Genomic DNA, 17,602 nt, shown 5'->3' on the forward strand with positions numbered 1-17,602 from the left:
AAATAATTATTTTCAAATGCTTGCTTCTCTCTCTCTCTCTCTCTCTCTCTCTCTCTCTCTCTCTCTCTCTCTCTCTCTCTCTTTCTCTCTTTAATTTTTAAAACTCTGCCTGGCCTGGAACTCATGTAGACAGGTTGGGGCCAAACTCAGAGGTGCCCCTGCCTCTGCCTCTATGCATGTTCACAGAAGCTAGAAAAGGGCATTGAATCTCCCAGAATTGGAGTTACAGATGGTTGTGAGCTGACATGTAGGTGGTGGGAATTGAACCTAGGTCCTCTGCTAAAGCAGCCAGTGCTCTTAACAGCTGAGCTGTCTCTCCAACCCCAGCCATAGAGGGCATCACAGAGAGAAAAAGAGCCCAGATGTTACAGGAAAGTATGTCCCAGCTTCCAAGAATAGCAAGACAGCACTGATCCACAGCATATAATTTAGGACCAAGTCCGGGCCCACAGTCCCAATGGTGGACTTGCCCGTCTACACATAGACTTCACCCGCATGAACATAAACCCCAACACTTCCCTCCCCTGAGTGAAAACGCTCTGTGCCAGCTTTGCTGCCTAACTCCACCTTGAGCTTTCACACCCACATTAGAGCCCTGACCTGTCAGCCAGCCTAGTCCCTTCAATTATTACCATTATTTCAGTTGACTTTTGTACCCAAACTATCACGTGGAGTAGTCACTTGCCGTTATTTGTGACTTCTACACTCACATTGTCCACAGCGTTAATGTTAACCTTCTTTTCAAACAGCTTCTCCATAAGATCCAAATTATTGCTTTTAGCGGCGGCCTGAAAGCTTCTCTCAATTGGCAGCACTGAAAGAAAGAAAGTGAGCGTGACCCGGGGAAGTGAAGGAGGCCATAGTTCTTGGTCACATCTCACATGACAGCCTTGTGCTCTGAAAAGTTGGAGTGACAACTCTGAGACTTTCCCACTCTGCGGTTGAGGACACCGTGTATGTGCTCAAATATTTTACAAAGCCAGAATACTGTGGTTCCACCTTCTCTTCACATTTCAAGCGTTTTCAAGCCCTCAAAATGTCCTTGGCCTCAAACAAAGCATTGTTCAAGAAGACAGCCCCCCGAAGCCCCACAGACTGTCAGCAGCTTAGCATGGCAGCGGGCCCCAGCAGACTGACCTCCCAGGGGAGCATCTTTGTGACAAGTTAGTATAAGATGAGTCTGGGAGGAACACACATCTTACAAAGACAAAACGTCTATCTACAAACCTCAGATTCAGTACCAGACCTGTGGGAACGAAATCTTTTTTTAAAAAAAAAATAATTAATTTAATTTAATTTTATGTGCATTGGTATGGGGGCAAGAGTGTCAGATCCCTTGGAGGTGGAATTACAGACAGTTGTGAGCTGCCATGTAGGTGCTGGGAACTGAGCCCAGGTCCTTTGGAAGAGCAGATGGTGCTCTTAACCACTGAGCCATCTCTCCAGCCCAGGGAACAAAATCTTAAAATGATCTCACTGCCAAGACCTATATAAAGGCCCAGAGGAAGGGGCATGTTTTATTCTTATTTATAAGAAAGGGCATAAGATTGGAGCCACTCCTACTGTGACCATGACATCACACACACAATCTGTCTCTCTCATATCCATGGGACAGGCTTTATTAACTGGTCTAGAGAAGTGTCAAAGGAGCCAAGGGGTTCTCAAGATACAGTCCCAAGCATGGGGCATGAAATCAAACTTGAGGTTAAGAATTAACAGCACACATTTGACAAGATATTTTGAGCTAAACACAAAGGAAAGGAGCAAGGCTGGAGAGATGGCTCAGCAGTTTAGAACACTGACTGCTCTTGTATAAGACCTGGGCTTGGTTCCCAGGATTCACATGGTGGCTCACAGTTGTCTGCAATTGTCTAGGGAGTTAAACACCCTCTTTTCCACAGTCACCAGGCACACACATCGTGCATATGTACACGTGCAGGCAAACACATAAAATAAATACATGAGATAAAAACATTTTTTTTTAAATAGGAGAAGAACAAAAGAAACGTCAAGTAAGGAGATAGAAGAAAAAGAGCAAGGCAAAGGGATGATCAATAGAATTTCTAACGAAAAAAATAATAAACCATAAACCAAAGTCAATGGAAACAAGAAGAGATGGTTATCTGAAAATATCAATGAACCAACAAATGCCTATCCAGATGACATAAGAAGAGCAATATCACAAATGAAAGGACCACACCAGACATCAAAAGATGATATGGCTCAGGAGGCAGAAGTAGGACTGTCTCATTAAAGAAGGAAAGAAAGAGGAGGGAGGGAAAGAAAGAAGGAAAAAAGTAAAAGAAAAGAATCTGGGTATGGTGGGACACCTATAATCCCAGCACTCTGGGAAGCAGAGGCAGGCAGATCTCAGTGAGTTCAAGGCTAGCCTGGTCTACAAAGTGAGTTCAGGACAGCTAAGGCTACAGAGAAACCCTGTCTCCAAAAGCAAAGCAAAACAAAACAAAACAAACAAACAAACAAAAAAAAGATAAGGGAATATTGTGAACAACTCCATCCATATAAACTTAACAACTAAGATAAAGTTATATATTTTCTAGAAAACCATAGACTCATAAAAATTCATGCAAGATTATATAATTAACATAGAGAACCCTGACTATTACAGATATTAGATTTATAGCTAAAACTATTGCAAAAAAGAAATTTTTATGCTCAAAAACATTGTTTTGGTGAACTTTACCAAGTACTTAGAGAACAAGAGAGTCTATTAAAAAATCTCCTTTAGGGGCCAATGAGATGGCTCGGTAGGTAAAGGCACTTGCCATGTAAGCCTGGTGACCTGCGCGATAACCTCTGAAAGGATATAAAGGTCGGAGAAGAGAACTGACTCCATAAAACTGTTTTCTGATCATCATATGCACACTGTAGCATGCAAATGCCACTCTCATATCATACATCACATACACACACACACGCACACGCACACACACACGCACACACACGCGCGCGCGCGCACACACACGTACACACACACAAATACATTTATAAAAAAAAGAAAACAAAGAACAAACAGCTTTATTCCTTCTTCTCCAAAAGAAAATTTACCTCTCTTGGTTAACTGGAAATTGAGGAGAATTTCATTTTGAAAGGGCATCTACAAAAAACTGACAACCAACATCACACTCAACTTGTGAAATCTAGACCTCTTTGGTTCCTAAGATCAAGAATAAAATTATTTCCACTCTAATCTCTTTGATTACATAGTGTGCTGAAGATTACAGCTAAGTACAATAAATTGGTAAAAGAAGTGAAAAGACATATAAATAGGAAGGAAAACTGTGTGGTCTGGCTGCAGACTACTTGGTTATTTACATATAAAATCTCAAGGAACAGACAAAGAGGCTCTGGAACCAACACGTGAGCTTAGCAAGTTTCCTAGATTCAAGATCAACACATAACTGTCATTCATATTTCTGCATATTGGCAAAGAACAAAAATTTACCAAATTTACACAACTAAAATTTACAAAACATGATTTACAACTGACCAGAAACCAAAATACTTAACAAAGGCAACAAAACAGATATAGTTTCTCTATACCAAAGAAATAGTGGGGCTGGAGAGATGGCTCAGTGGTTAAGAGCACTTGTTGCTTTTGCAGTGGGCCCAGGTTCAAATCCCAACATTAACATGGCAGCTTGCAACAATCTGTAACTCCAGTCCCAGGGGATCCCAAGCCCTCCTCTGACCTTCAAGGGCATGAGGCACATACATGGTGCACATACATACACCCAGACAAAACACACACTCACATAAAATAATAAACTAAATCTTAAAAAAATAAAAGAGTGTTGTTGAAAGAACTCATGCGACAAAACATCGAGTCCCTGCGGCAGGAAGGTGGCCATCGTAAGCTGTTAATTGTCTCAAAGTTTGTCTACTGGTTTAATGCAATTTTAGTGAAATGTCACACAAACATCTTGTAGCTATTGACAGGTTCATTATAAATATATAAAGGCAAAGACAATTTTGAGAGACAAATCAATTTTGAAAAGAGAAGTAATGCTGGAAGAGTCACATTACTTAATTTTATTGAATAATAGTTGTACAGTAATATGCAAAAGTAATATGTGAGTAGGATATTTAGCATTGAGAAGAACACATATAGCAATAGAATTAAACATACAGTCTAAAAATAAAGACATACAAATATTATCAGTTATTTTTTGACAAAAGTTTGCAAGTTTTGGCAGCAGAGTAGATAATCGTTTCAACAAATTACATTTAAGTATTTGGACACTATATTGAATCTTGATCTAAACTTTATATCTTATACAGAAATGAACTCCAAAATGGACCATGAATGTAAATGAAAAACACAAAACTATAAACTTTTAGAAGAAAACACATGAGGAAAAAAAAAAAAAAAACCTCATAGTGTGTGGTTTCTTACGCATAACAGCAGCAGTATGGCCATAAAGGAAAAAAACTGGCAAACTATATGTATGTATAGCTTTCACTCTTATAAAAAGTACCATTAAGGGCCGGGTGTGGTGGTGCACACCTTTAATGCCAGCAGCACTCGGGAGGCAGAGGCAGGTGGATCGCTGTGAGTTCGAGGCCAGCCTGGTCTACAAAGGGAGTCCAGGACAGCCAAGGCTACACAGAGAAACAAAAACAAAAACAAACAAATAAAAAAGTACCATTAAGGAGTAAGACATGCTGTAAGAGCAAGTTATTATATTTGCAAATAATATTTCTGACATATGAAGAAATACATTCAGACTATTTAGCTCCCAGCGGCCAAAAACCCAATTTAAACACAGAGAAAAGACTTCAAAAGAACAGAGAGGAACCAAAGTGATAAAATAATGCTACCACTACCATGAGGGGAACACAAATTACAGCCAGCAATGAGATGCCAATGCACACTTATTAAATGCCTAAATTTGAGAAAAAAAAAATACAATACCAAGTTTGTTTCTTTCTTAAATGCTTCTTTCATAAGAGAACGGACTTGCTCTACCTACTATCCCATGTTAGCAAAATGCCTGAGACAGCAGACATAGGATGAGAAAAGGGAGCCTCAGAGGTTTCATGACGAGGCTTCATGGCTGTTTTATTTTTTTGGGGGGGGGGACCGTGGCAGCATGACAGAACACAGTGGATACATGTGGAAAAGGTAGTAGAAAGAGAAGGGTAGGACCAGTTCTGGAATTCTCTTTAGGGTTGCCTATCAGGAACATGAAAGCTAGCTCCCATTAGCCCCACCTGCTCAAAGGCTCACTAGTTTTAACTAACACCCAGCTTCTAACACTTAGCAGACATTAACCATCCAAGGTCTAACCCTCTCCAGTCTGAGTAGCTCTCAGCTTCATTCATCATGCCCCAGACCAGCTGGGCATCTTCCTTAATTTAAACGTAAAGACTTTCTACCTGAACTTCTCATGGCTGGCTGTACCCTCTCCTAGGGTATCGGCCCCCAAAAGAGAGCTCTGTACCCTGACCTAAAGTCCTCCTGTGCCCTGGTCCCACCCATGCCACTTTGTTTCACAGCGCTTAGACCTTTGCCTTGAATTAACACGCCTGTTTACATCCTTGTTTGTGGTCCATTGGCCTCCACCACAACCGGATGCAGGCTCCATGGGGACAGGGGATGCCTTGTTCTCTGCATCCCCATATCTGAAACATGTCTTGTAAATATTAGGCCCCAGAAAATAGTTCTGGATTAGCTAACTAACTGCACATTATATTAAGGAAATGGTGTACATCTGCCAAGGCTGGGGCTTCCGGAAAGAGCTCATCCTTGAGGCCGTGGTGTGCACTTCAGAGACTTGAGCCCTTTATTTTCAACTTCTGAAGACTTCCTCAGTATAGCCTCAGTTGATACTGTTATTCCCAAGGCATAGCTGATCGATTTCCCGTGATTTAGGACCGCAAGTATAACAACATTAAGTGATTTAAAGTCACACAATAAGTCTGCCCATAAATCATGCTTTAAGACAACAGCACAGGGAATTCTTTTATTTGGACAAGGGTTTACTCATTTCTTTAAACATTCTCCTCCTCAGCTTGAGAAAGTGACCCTCCCATCCACAATATAGGGTGTGAATCACCACTCTCAGTGGGAAGAATTTCAAAGTTGAAAACCAGCCAGCAAGGGGGCAGTGTCGAGGACAGACATGCCGAGGGTCGCCAAGGCAGAATGCTGACTCCTGTTCCCTTCCAGGGTGTGGTACTTCTCTAGTTCCTGGCCCGAGCTCACCCTCTGCCCATCAGGAGACCTAGACCCAGGACTCACAGCACTCCTGTCCTGCAGCGGCTGCCTCCGTGTCCAGCACCTCTGGCTTTGGCATCCTAGCCAGGCTCCTCCAGGGCCCGGTGGCTGCGCCCCACAGGTCTGTCCTCAGCCCCCTGGCCACCTGGAGCATCAGCGCCCTGGCCCCGAGGTTCTGGCCCCTCTCGTGGTCCATGGCCACCAGCGCTGTGGAGACCCCACTAGGGTGTGGAGCTGGAGTGCAAAGGCACCCCACAGGAGCTCAGGGCTGAGCCTGCTCTCTTTAGGGCAGGCGGCTAGGCACAGGCTCTTGGTTCTCCAGGCCTGGCCTGCCTTTGGCTGGTCTGAGGTGTCCGCCTTTAGGCGTGGCTCGCCAGGTTCTAGGGTTTGGCTCTACACAAAAGGAAACAGTTCTAGAAATCAACAAGCCCTCAGAAATGCTGTTTATGCTGTTTATGTTCTTTGTATAATTAAAAAAAAAGTCTGGATTTGATTTATAGTCAGTACTCATTACTGGAAATTCAGTATTAAATACTCTCTAGCTGGTCTTCCAGAATTTCCTGCTGGGAAGAAAAAAACAAACAAACAAAAAAAAAAAAAAAAAAAGAAAGAAAAGAAAAGAAATAAGATAATTTCTCATTTGATAATCATGAAATCAACTTTCCTGGCTGGTTCTGTTAAAAATAATACAGAAACAAGTCCGATACATCCTAATTCACCAAATAAACTTCAAATAAGAGAGGTAATAATTGACTATAATTTTCTATTATGAATCTATGAGGCATTTCAGGTGGTTTAGTGGTTACGAGCACTTATCACTCTTGTAGAGCACTAGAATTTGGGTGCCAGCATCAGCTCTCGGTAGCTCATACCCAGCCGTAACTCCAGCTTCAGGGCATCGAAAGCCCTCTTCTGACCTCAGTGGTATTTGCACGCACCTATGTGCGCACACACATACATGCTAGCAAAAAAAAAATTTTTTTAAATTATATAATATCGAGCTGGAGGGATGGCTCAGAGGTAAGAGCACTGATTGCTCTTCCAAAGGTCCTGAGTTCGATTCCCACAACCACATGGTAGCTCCTAACGACCTATAATGAGATCTGATGCCCTCCTCTGGAGTACAGGCATACATGCAGGCAGAACATTGTTTACATAATAAAAAAGTAAATGTTTTAAAAATTATATAATATCAATGTACATTTTAAATGTGCTTTTTTCTCTAAATACTGTGCACCAAATTTTAAGTATTACATTCAAATCAGTGTTTCTCACTTTATCAAGGGGGGGGAACCAAACATGGCAAAATGTCCCCATGCAGAGCGCCGTCTAGAACTTAAAAAAAAAAAAAAAAAAGTAAATGGCCCTAATCTTTATAGTAGGGTATTATGACCAAAACAATAGCAAGTACACTACAATGAATACGAACAGAAATATAAGGCAGGATTAAGAGGGAAAGTATAATATGTAAGTGGGAAACAGGATTCAAAACTATTATGTACCTGTTTATGAATAAAATTCCAAAATTCCAGGTGAAAATGTACAGCAAAACAGTGCCGGGATATTAACAGTGGAGCTCAGCCCAACCACACAGAACTCTGAGCCACATTCTCCTAATACGTTATGGCACACAAATCACTTTCACATGGGGTTCCCTCATTCTGTTAACTCTAACTACAAAGCATCGTGATTTTATGGTCTACAGAAGTGATTCTCAACCTTCCTAATGCCGCAACATGAAGTTCTTCATGTTGTGGTGACGCCCCCTCCCCCCCATCATAAAATAATTTACTCGCTACTTTATAACTGTAACTTTGTTAGTGTTATGAACCATGATGTAAACACCTGATATGGGACACCCACCCAGGGGTCGAGACCCACAGGTTGAGAACCACCGCTCTACACCCTTCTAGAAACATAATGAGGCTAAGCGCTCCTCTAGCACAGGACAAAAGACCCTCCCAGGCAGCACACGTGGACAACTCTAACTCTTGATCTTCCTGGGAGCTTGGGCACAAGGGAAGCTTCAAAGCATAACGTGTGATGCTTTCTTTTTCAAATAGCAAAGGGACCCTCTCCGCGGTCTGATGAGCCGACTACCTTGCCGGTGGAGCTCTTCCCCCTCCTGCTGCTTCTCTGCTATTTCCTGCTGCAGGCATTCAGTGTCCAGTTCTCCCTCCAAGGACCCTTTTTGCTCCATTCCCATTTTCAATCTTGTTTTGTTTTTGGTTGGTTGGTTTTTTGTTTGTTTGTTTTATTTTTGTCTTTAATGATTTCACCTTTCATATAATTAAAGCTTGAACTGTCGCTTCCTCAAAAGAACCCACTCTGATCACTCCATTCTAAAACATCATGACCTCCTCTCCTTCACTCTCTATTTTCCTTATGTTGCTCTTTCTTGTATGATATAATATACCACTGTTTCAAATATATCTAACATTAAACATCACAAAATCAGGAGGTTTCTCAGGATTTCCCTCACTGTATCTCCAGTCCTCACAGCAGTACCAGGCTTAAGACCTGTTTGTCAAGTAGAAGTGGAACAGAGTTCAGCCAGAAAACTACTGCTGCCAGTGCTCAATCCTGAGGTTTGTTTTTTTGTTTTTTGTTTTTTTGTTTTGTTTTTGGTCAAGACAGGGTTTCTCTGTGTAGCCCTGGCCGTCCTGGACTCACTCTGTAGACCAGACTGGCCTCGAACTCAGAGCGATATGCCTGCCTCTGCCTCCCTGAGTGCTGGGATTACAGGCAGTAATGAAATCTTTAATTTCTCTCCTAACAGAAGGTTGGCCAGGAGGCAGCATATGGCTAAGAGCAGCTATGAATTAAGGTGTCCTAGCTCAGAACCACAAACATTCTTAAAATGCTTTGAGATTTAAAACAGTTTTGATGGCTCCCCATCCCTGTTTTCAGGTATGCGGTGTGCATGCATGTTTTTCCTCATGTACGGGCACACAGAGGCTGAAGCTGATGTCAGAAATCACCCTGGATTGTCTTCCCCCCTTATTCCTTGAGGCAGGGTCTCAACTCTGGGTTCACAGGATACGGCCAGTTCTGCTAATCAGTTTGCTCTGGGGAGCTCTTGTGTCTGACCTTAGGAGGCTGGAGTTACTGGCAGGCCACCAGGCCCACTTGGCGTGGATGCGAGTTCTGAGGACCCTACTCCGGTCCCCGCGCTCTCTTGGGGCGCACTTTAAGCACTAACGCATCTTCTTGGCCCTGATCGCATGATTCCTAAGTATGCACTTTGAAGCGAGCATTGTGTTTTGATCTGGACATGCTGAAAACTTGCAGTAAACTGTAAGTTCAGGCCTTTGAGTATTCTTTATCTAAAAAACAAAAAGGCACTTACCAATTCCTTTACTCTCCTGTCCGATGCTATCTTCCCAGACTCCCACTTGACACATTTACTTGTTTTGAGTCCTTACCTCACTGAGTAGAAGCTATTACCGGAGGGTGATTCTTCAGTCTTGTAGGATAGAGCGAGCGAGAGCGAGAGAGCGAGAGAGAGCGAGAGAGAGAGAGAGAGAGAGAGAGAGAGAGAGAGAGAGAGAGAGAGAGAGAGAGAGAGAAGTCTTAATAATCTTTATATCCTATATCAGATAGGACTCAATTGTAAGTATTAAGAAACTGTGCCTCATGAAAGTCTGTAACACATAGGCCAGGGAGGGATGCCATGATGCCTCGATTCCACAAAGCTCTCATGGGCCAGCCCCTCCAGCCCATCACTCCATGGTTCCCAGTGGCACCCTCAACTCAGGTACAAGGTAACCGTGTCTGCTTCCAGTAAGTGGGGCAGAGGGAAGAGACAGGAGGCCAAAGAGGATGGTAGAGCTTCCAGAAGAGGAAGGTTCAAGCATGCTGCACAATACGTCCTCACACAGCCTGCTGGTTAACCGGCAGTCCTACGTGCATCTATCTATACCTTGCCGCGAGGGTGTGTGTTCCAAGAGTAAAAATGCAAGACGCTCTGCCAGACAGGCTCTTCGTGGGATGCCGCGCAAATGACCATTAACACTTGGCCAGGCCAGCACACTTGGGATTCAGAGATACATGTGGCCCCACATTCCTACCAGCCTCCAGTCATCACAGAGTGACTGATTAACACTCACCTGGGAAGAGTTCCTCCGGGTTTGTGCTCTGCTGAGCTTCCTAAGGCCCGCAGAGCCTCCCCAGCCATGTGGGAAACAACTCACTTTTCAATAGGCCCTAAGGCCCTTTCGGGAAAGGATGGCCTTCCTTCTGGGACGGGTCATTGTTTTTGTGTTCCTCTTCCTTAATGAAGACCCTGAAGCTGTTATTTGCTGTGGTTTTCTGTGTGGCTCTCTGCCTACCAGACTGTGGGCCAGTATTAGGACTGCATGACAGACTTGCTCCAAGACAGGTCTTATGTTTGACTGGTTAAGGTTATATAGCTGTGTCAAGGTGGGAATACTCACGCCATACAAAGTTTCACATAAGGAAAGTCTCTAAACCCCTCCTTTTCCATCGATTCATTCCTCTTAACCTGGAGAGTTAAGAACATTTGAAAAAAGGTGACTCAACACGGTACTCTGAGACACTGTTTGCGGTTAGTCTTTATCAAGGCGCTCGATTTGCTTTGGTGTGTGTGTGTGGGGGGGGGGAGGTTAGCTGAGGAAGCACCGAGAATGTCAGCATGAAGGAAGCTAGGAAAGCTTCAGAGAACACGCGGAACTTTCCAAATGGCTCTGCAAGAGCAGATGGAATCTTGATAACATATTTGAGGCAAAGAATAAGGGGATGAGCTTATAGATAACCCGCGATGAATAAAGGCGTTTAATAAACGAGAACAAGAGGGTCTCATTAATTGCCATTATTTCCTCTGCCCTTAGGTTGGGTTGGGTATTGCCTCTTAGCGTGACGTCCCTTCTTCAGCTCAGCACCACGGCTTCTACCACGTCAATGTGGACACGTCAGCCTCTTGAAGATCTCTTCTGCAGGAGGCTCATGGACTTTCTACTTCCATGCTAAATGTTAGAACCAGAGCACTCTGAGACGATGGTCTGGATTTCCGAATGACATCTCATAACGCCGCTCTTCTGTTATCCCGGAAGACAGGCAGGCTGTCTAGCCATCCACTGCCAGAGCAATAAAAGGAACATACCAAGAGAGACACCTCCACCTTTCATGGAAGCAACTGTTGTACAGACATGCAGTCACTAGGTCTGGTTGTGCTCCTGGAAGAGCAAAATATAACGATATGTCACAGATGAACAGGCCGGACTCCTGAGACTCCCTCAACATGTTAAGATTTTTAGATTTTTCTGCATTAAAAAAAAAAAAAAGAAAGAAAAAAGGCAGGGCCTGGAGAGATGGCGCAGGGGTTAAAAGCACTGACTGCTCTTCCAGAGGACCTGAGTTCAATTCCCTCTTCTGGCGGAAAGAATGTTACTGTAAGTGATCCTTATCTTTTTATTCTTTATTCTAATACAGTTCTAATGGACATTTATTTTGCAAGCAAACTGTAAGGGTTACTGTGGTGAGTTCGGGTTGCTCAACTTCTACATTTCGCAAAGAAAGGCCTCTCTGTTCAGAAGAAGTGGCCTCTGAGCCCTTGGCCTTTACCAGCCTGATAAGTATGTTTCATGCCCAGAGCTTTGGGTCGCATTGTATTAGTTTGAAGAGATAGCTCGTATTGCCAACTGGCTTATGGAGAATGCATGCCTTTTGAAGACTGAGGCCTTGGACCAGTAGCTCTCGGGAAGGTTTAAGGTTTAGTAGCTAAGGTCAGTTGCGATGACAGGAATGCCTGTCAGAGACTTCCGGGAAACATTCTGGGCGGCAAGGGTTGGGTGAGGTGTCTCGGTTGGGGATATTCTGCACGCTGGCATACAGTATTCGTGGGAGTATTGTGTATACTCCACACGCCTCCCCTGGAAGCAGGAGATTCTACTGACCTCAAGCGTGCACTGTGCTGCTGCGGTTCAAACCCAGGGTCCGACATGTACAGAAAAGCATCCTGCTTCTGAGCTGTATCTAGCCTCTTTGCTTATTAATTATACCTTTTTGCTCTTACAAACTATAATTCTGGGCTTTGCAAGCTTTCTAGTTCTATTAGTCCTTCTAGCTAATAATGACACTTGGGGGTAGCCTAGGGACCCCCAGTAGTTAAGATTCCATCAAATTTAAATTTTCTCTATGAGTTATCAACAATAGAAGGACTGTTTATTTAACAGCCAGTATTTTCCTCGCTAGGTTATTTAAATTTTTCCTTCCCATTACCAATGCTACTGTTAATACTGTATTAATTACTGCATGAAATTTAGTATCCACTTATCTTTCTTTCTTTTTTTTTTTTTTTTTTTTTTTTTTTTTTTTGGTTTTTTGAGACAAGGTTTCTCTGTGATAGCTTCCGCTGTCCTTGACTCACTTTGTAGACCAGGCTGGCCTCGAACTCACAGCGATCCACCTGCCTCTGCCTCCCAAGTGCTGGGATTAAAGGCGTGCGCCACCACGCCCGGCCATCTTTCTCTTCTTGAGACAGGGTCTCAGGATGTAAAGCAGGCTGGCCTTGAACTCATAGCTTCCTGACCCTGCCTCCTGAATGCTGGGAGTAAAGGTGTGTGTGCCATGCCTGGCTCTATTTATCAATTTCATAGGGGTTGTGAATTTTATTGTACATAACAGTATAACTGGTGTGTGTGTGTGTGTGTGTGTGTGTGTGTGTGTGTGTGTGTGTGTTAGTTTGATATAATCATTCTTTCTGTTCATAAGATTATTTCATTTATTCCCTTGTACTATTTATCTTCCAATACTTTGTAGTCCCCAAATCCTTGAACATTTTTCTTTATGAGACACCCTCATAGATTCCCATGATAAACAAGATTGTTTTTATTGTTTTCTAATTGGTAATCACTGTTATATAGCAATAGTATTGATTTTACAGACAGAGCTTTATTGAACTCTGAAAAAAGTGTAGATTCATTTAAAATGTAGGCAAGTGAGCCAAAAATAAATTTTCTCTTAAACACTGACCATATGAAGTTTTATTTTTACTTGTTTCTAGTTTTTACTCACTAGAGGATGGAAAAGGACAATCTAAATGGTGTAATTAGTTCAAGGTATGACTCAAAGTTGGGAAGACGCACAAAGGAAATGTGAAAGATGTGGCTGTCTCTCATGTGAAATGTCATTTAAAGTCTTTTGTACTGCCTTATATGAACCATTTTTCTTCCTGACTCAATTAAGAATCAATGTAATATTTCAGTTAGGAGCATCCCCCAACCAACACTAGGTACATGTGTTGTTTACTTTTTTTTTTTTTTTTTCCCCTTGAGACAGGGTTTCTATGTGTAGCCTGGACTGTCCTAGACTCACTTTGTAGACCAGGCTGGCCCCAAACTCAAATCAATCCACCTGCCTCTGCCTCCCAAGTACTGGGATTAAAGGTGTGCGCCACCAGGCCTGACCCCATGATTGGACTCTCTAAAGTTACGGATCCCTTCATTCGCTCTTCCTTCTAAGTTTTGTTATGCCTTCTAAAAATGCTTGAAAAACTCAAAAACATGTTGGCGTGCGCCACCAGGCCTGACCCCATGATTGGACTCTCTAAAGTTACGGATCCCTTCATTCGCTCTTCCTTCTAAGTTTTGTTATGCCTTCTAAAAATGCTTGAAAAACTCAAAAACATGTTGGCTACACTAGACAAAACAGATGACAAAGGACGTGGGAGAAGTCCGGACAGAGAAAACACAGATGAAAGTATCAGCGAGGAAGACCGGGCATGGGGCGGGCAGAGAGCAAGACAGACACAGCGCCCCCTACAGCGCTGCCTCTTGCCTTTGCCCTTGGCTTCCTGGCCAGTCTTCCCTCAGGATGAACTGTGACCCGGAAGTGCAGAGGAGCCAGTCTATCAACAACCAGGCGGCAGACGGCCTGACTGTCTGAATGGTGTTGCTAGGTCGAGGTATGACTCAAAGCTGGGAAGACAAGCAAAGGAATGTGAAAGATACGGATCTTGCACGGGGCTGGAGAGGTCGAGACAAAGCTTCCTGGTTTAGGAGTCTTCCGGCGAGGATGCAGCCATGTCTCTAAGAAGCTCTGGTTTCTCCAGCAGGGAAGGGAATACACTACAGCCTGCAACTAAGGCTCGGGGAACATTGTGGAACGTGGGGCGATAAGACTGCAAGAGCCAGAGGACCCGGATGTGTGCTGAGATCATGTCTTCTACATATGACAAGGAAGTTATACCTACAAAATTTCAACAATATAGTCACTCAAACAAGACTCGCACAATGTCCACACTAGTTAAACATGCCAACACGGATGAGGCAACTATCACAAGGCCCCTCCCAGATGAAGAGCTACAGGTAATTAATGACTGCTAAGGGAAGGAAAGCAATCTTCTCCAGGGACAAGCCCCCTGATAAGTCATCCATCCCAAGCAGTCACCCCTAAACACAGATACATATGAACTACACTAAAAGAATTCAGCAGGTTAAATATATGTAACAATGTGTGCGTATATGTAAGTACCCATACATGTGTAACAATAATTTAAAAAGAGGCCATGAATTTGAGAGGGATTGAGGGGACATGGGGGGAGTTGGAAGAGAAAGAGTAAGAGAAGAAAATAATGTAAATACAGTATGCATGTAAGAGATTCTTAAACAATTAATTTATTTTAAATTATTAGATATTATAAATGATGGCATTCAATTAAATAGGGCATCTAAATGAAAATAGGTTATTATTTAATGTTGAAAACAACAGAAAATAAACTTCAGATGGGAGGAAATAATAAATACAGTAATGTCTACTTTTCAAAAGTTGAATCAGTTTCATTGAATTTAATTTCACGAATAACTTACATAAGTAAATCACAATCAGTAACCAAACAGCACGGCTTTGGAACTGTCATGGTGTGTACTATCAGGTAAGGGAGTGGTGTGTTAGCAAGCTTCCAGCACATCGTTAGGCAGTCTAGTAATGAAAAGTCAGGTGAAGACTGGCTAACAAGGTCCTGAGGAAGCTCTCCCTCAAATGTGTCTGTCTACTAGAAATGCATTAAAATATGCAAAGACAAAACTATTAAAAATATTCAGTTCTTTTTTGTTTTGTTTTTGAGACAGGGTTTCTCTGTATAGTCCTGGCTGTCTTAGAACTCATTTTGTAGACCACCCTGGCCTCAAACTCACAGAGATCCTCCTGCCTCCCAGTGCTGTGATTAAAGGCATGTGCCATCACCGCTCAGCAGGATTCAGTTCTTAAGGTGGGAGCAGGGAGGCCTTTTGTTAAGTTTTAAGTTGATAATCACAAGATAATGATAAATATTGGTTTACATTCAGAATTTTAGACTAAGATAGGAAAGATGTTTTCTTCAAGGCTGTCAAATACAAATAGCCAAAACACTATGAATGTAACATTTATATAATTCCTGATTGTTTCATGGTTCTTTTTGATGTAAGAAGTTTATTGTATATATGTGTAATAATATAAATGTATATGTAAAAGTATTTAATAAAAAATTAATCACATAAAAAATGATGAGACTCTGTAGAAATAAAAAGGTTGTGGTAGACAGTAAAACATTTTAAATGCTTAAAAAAAAAAAAAGAATCTGTGGGCGGTACCATGATTGCGGTAACTACTTAGCTGCTGCAAATCTTTCCTTCACAAATATTAAAAGAGATGGGACAGGTACATAACTGAGGCAAGTGCAATGTTTCTTTACACGCCCCACCCTCTGAGTTGCACATTTCCTGTTAAAGAGGAGAAGGTGAACCAAGTGACTACACACCGGTCTTGTTTACTACAGATTTGTAGAAAGTCAAATATAATCGACAAGAAATGAAATACTGCCACTTAAAGTACTGAGTTGAAAAACTATTTTGAATTACAGACTAAATATTTCTCTATGTGAACCAAGTGCTTATTCATGAGATAAGTAAAGAAAAGCATGTAACAATAGTTGGAGTGAGTCCTTCAGACTGTGCATTACTTTCCTGAACGGAACACTCCTACCCACGCTGTTTCTGCTAAGCTAAAGCTCTTCATGGAAGCCACGGTTACATCTAACTACAGATGCTCACAGACTGTTTCGAGACACATGAGCAAGTACAGCAGCATCCAACGGCAGCACAGTGGCCAAGCCCTGAAAACTGAAGTTGGCGCACATGAGTCCTTATGAATATTTTATATTCATTGCAAAATAGCACATCATGTTCTGACCTCACTTCTTGTGCTTTAAAGTTGCCTCTAACATGACTGATTTCCAACTGATATACACTAGAAATGAAATTCTTATGGCTATTAAAGAAGAACATATAAAGAAGTTAATATATGGTCATGCGGGGAGGTGTTATTGCACTTGCCTTCCTTAAATAAATAAATTTAAACTAAGGAGGAGTAAATACATTGATTATGAAATTAACAATTGCAATAAAATGTTGATAAAATGTTCAAAGTTCATTGAAAAAATTTATCAAGGGTGTGTCTGGGACTGCTTTGTTTCGTTTTCTTCGATGTTGAGCCCTTTGTCCTCGGTCCTGGCCTAGAATGAGAAAGAACACACAGTTTCTATGTAGAAGGAAATATCTGAAAATAACTCTGCAGAAACAGCTCTTAAAATGTTACTTGGTAAGTCATAAAAGCAAAAGTTAGCTGGTCAAGCTCAGAGAAAAACCTGAGTTTCTGGTTCTTTTTACTGACGCTCAAGCCAGTCAGTCGTACCTTTTCGTCCTTCCTGAAGCCTTCTGGAGCCTGTCTACAGGAGGAAAGCGAAGAGAGTTCGTGAGGGAAAAGATAAAATAACTGAACAGCTTCACAAGAATTAAAGAAGTAAAACAATAGATTAAAGATAACATCTCACATAGCCCAAATTAATTTTTTGAGATATCGTATTACACTAATGAAATTAGTGTGTGCATGTGCGTGTGTGTACATGTGAGCACACATGTACAGAGGTGAGTGGGATGCTTTTGGAAGTCAGTTCTTTCCTTCCATCACACGGTCCAGAGTTCGAGCTCAGTTTGAAAGGCTTGAGGGAAGAGCCTGTGCCCCAGAGCCACACTGCCAGCCCCACAAGGTTAATTTATAGTATTGTTCTTGTAATCTACTAGGTGTACTGGCATTAAACTTAATTTCTGCAATCTTGCTGCAGTCAGCACTACCAAGAGACAAGTGAAAACGGCTTCCTGGGTCTATAAATGCAGCTAATTTGTCACTGTGCACTGGCAGAGGTTCCCTGGGGGAATTTCTTTTTTGATTAGATCATTTAGATCTTTCAACCTTTAACTTCATTTTACACTAAATCAAAACTAACCTGGAGTTTTCCATCAATTCAAAAGCTCATTCTGAATTCTTTCTAGTGATGGCAATATTTTCCTAAATGAGAGCAAACAC

General features: G+C 42.2%; 2 protein-coding genes across 4 annotated transcripts in view; both read right to left on the reverse strand.

Annotated features, from left to right (window-relative positions):
- Ankdd1b (ankyrin repeat and death domain containing 1B) overlaps positions 1 to 6,480 on the reverse strand; it is a 58,572-nt gene extending 52,092 nt beyond the window's left edge. For both annotated transcript variants that reach the window (XM_051172373.1, XM_051172371.1), the window contains exons 1-2: positions 6,266 to 6,480; positions 711 to 814 (exon numbers count right to left, since the gene is read on the reverse strand). In XM_051172373.1, the coding sequence (XP_051028330.1) occupies positions 711 to 814; positions 6,266 to 6,437 (276 nt within the window). In that variant the 5' untranslated portion in view covers positions 6,438 to 6,480. The remainder of the gene's footprint in view (positions 1 to 710; positions 815 to 6,265) is intronic.
- Positions 6,481 to 16,546: 10,066 nt separating this feature from the next.
- Positions 16,547 to 17,602, reverse strand: part of Polk (DNA polymerase kappa) — a 59,111-nt gene continuing 58,055 nt past the window's right edge. Inside the window, exons 14-15 of one of the 2 annotated variants that reach the window (XM_051172378.1) lie at positions 16,931 to 16,964; positions 16,547 to 16,751 (exon numbers count right to left, since the gene is read on the reverse strand). In XM_051172378.1, the coding sequence (XP_051028335.1) occupies positions 16,667 to 16,751; positions 16,931 to 16,964 (119 nt within the window). In that variant the 3' untranslated portion in view covers positions 16,547 to 16,666. Of the gene's footprint in view, positions 16,752 to 16,887; positions 16,965 to 17,602 lie in introns of those variants that run through there. The other variant, XM_051172377.1, reaches the window with a different exon arrangement.

Source organism: Acomys russatus, chromosome 30 (genome assembly GCF_903995435.1).
Source record: "Acomys russatus chromosome 30, mAcoRus1.1, whole genome shotgun sequence".
Lineage (NCBI taxonomy): Eukaryota > Metazoa > Chordata > Mammalia > Rodentia > Muridae > Acomys > Acomys russatus.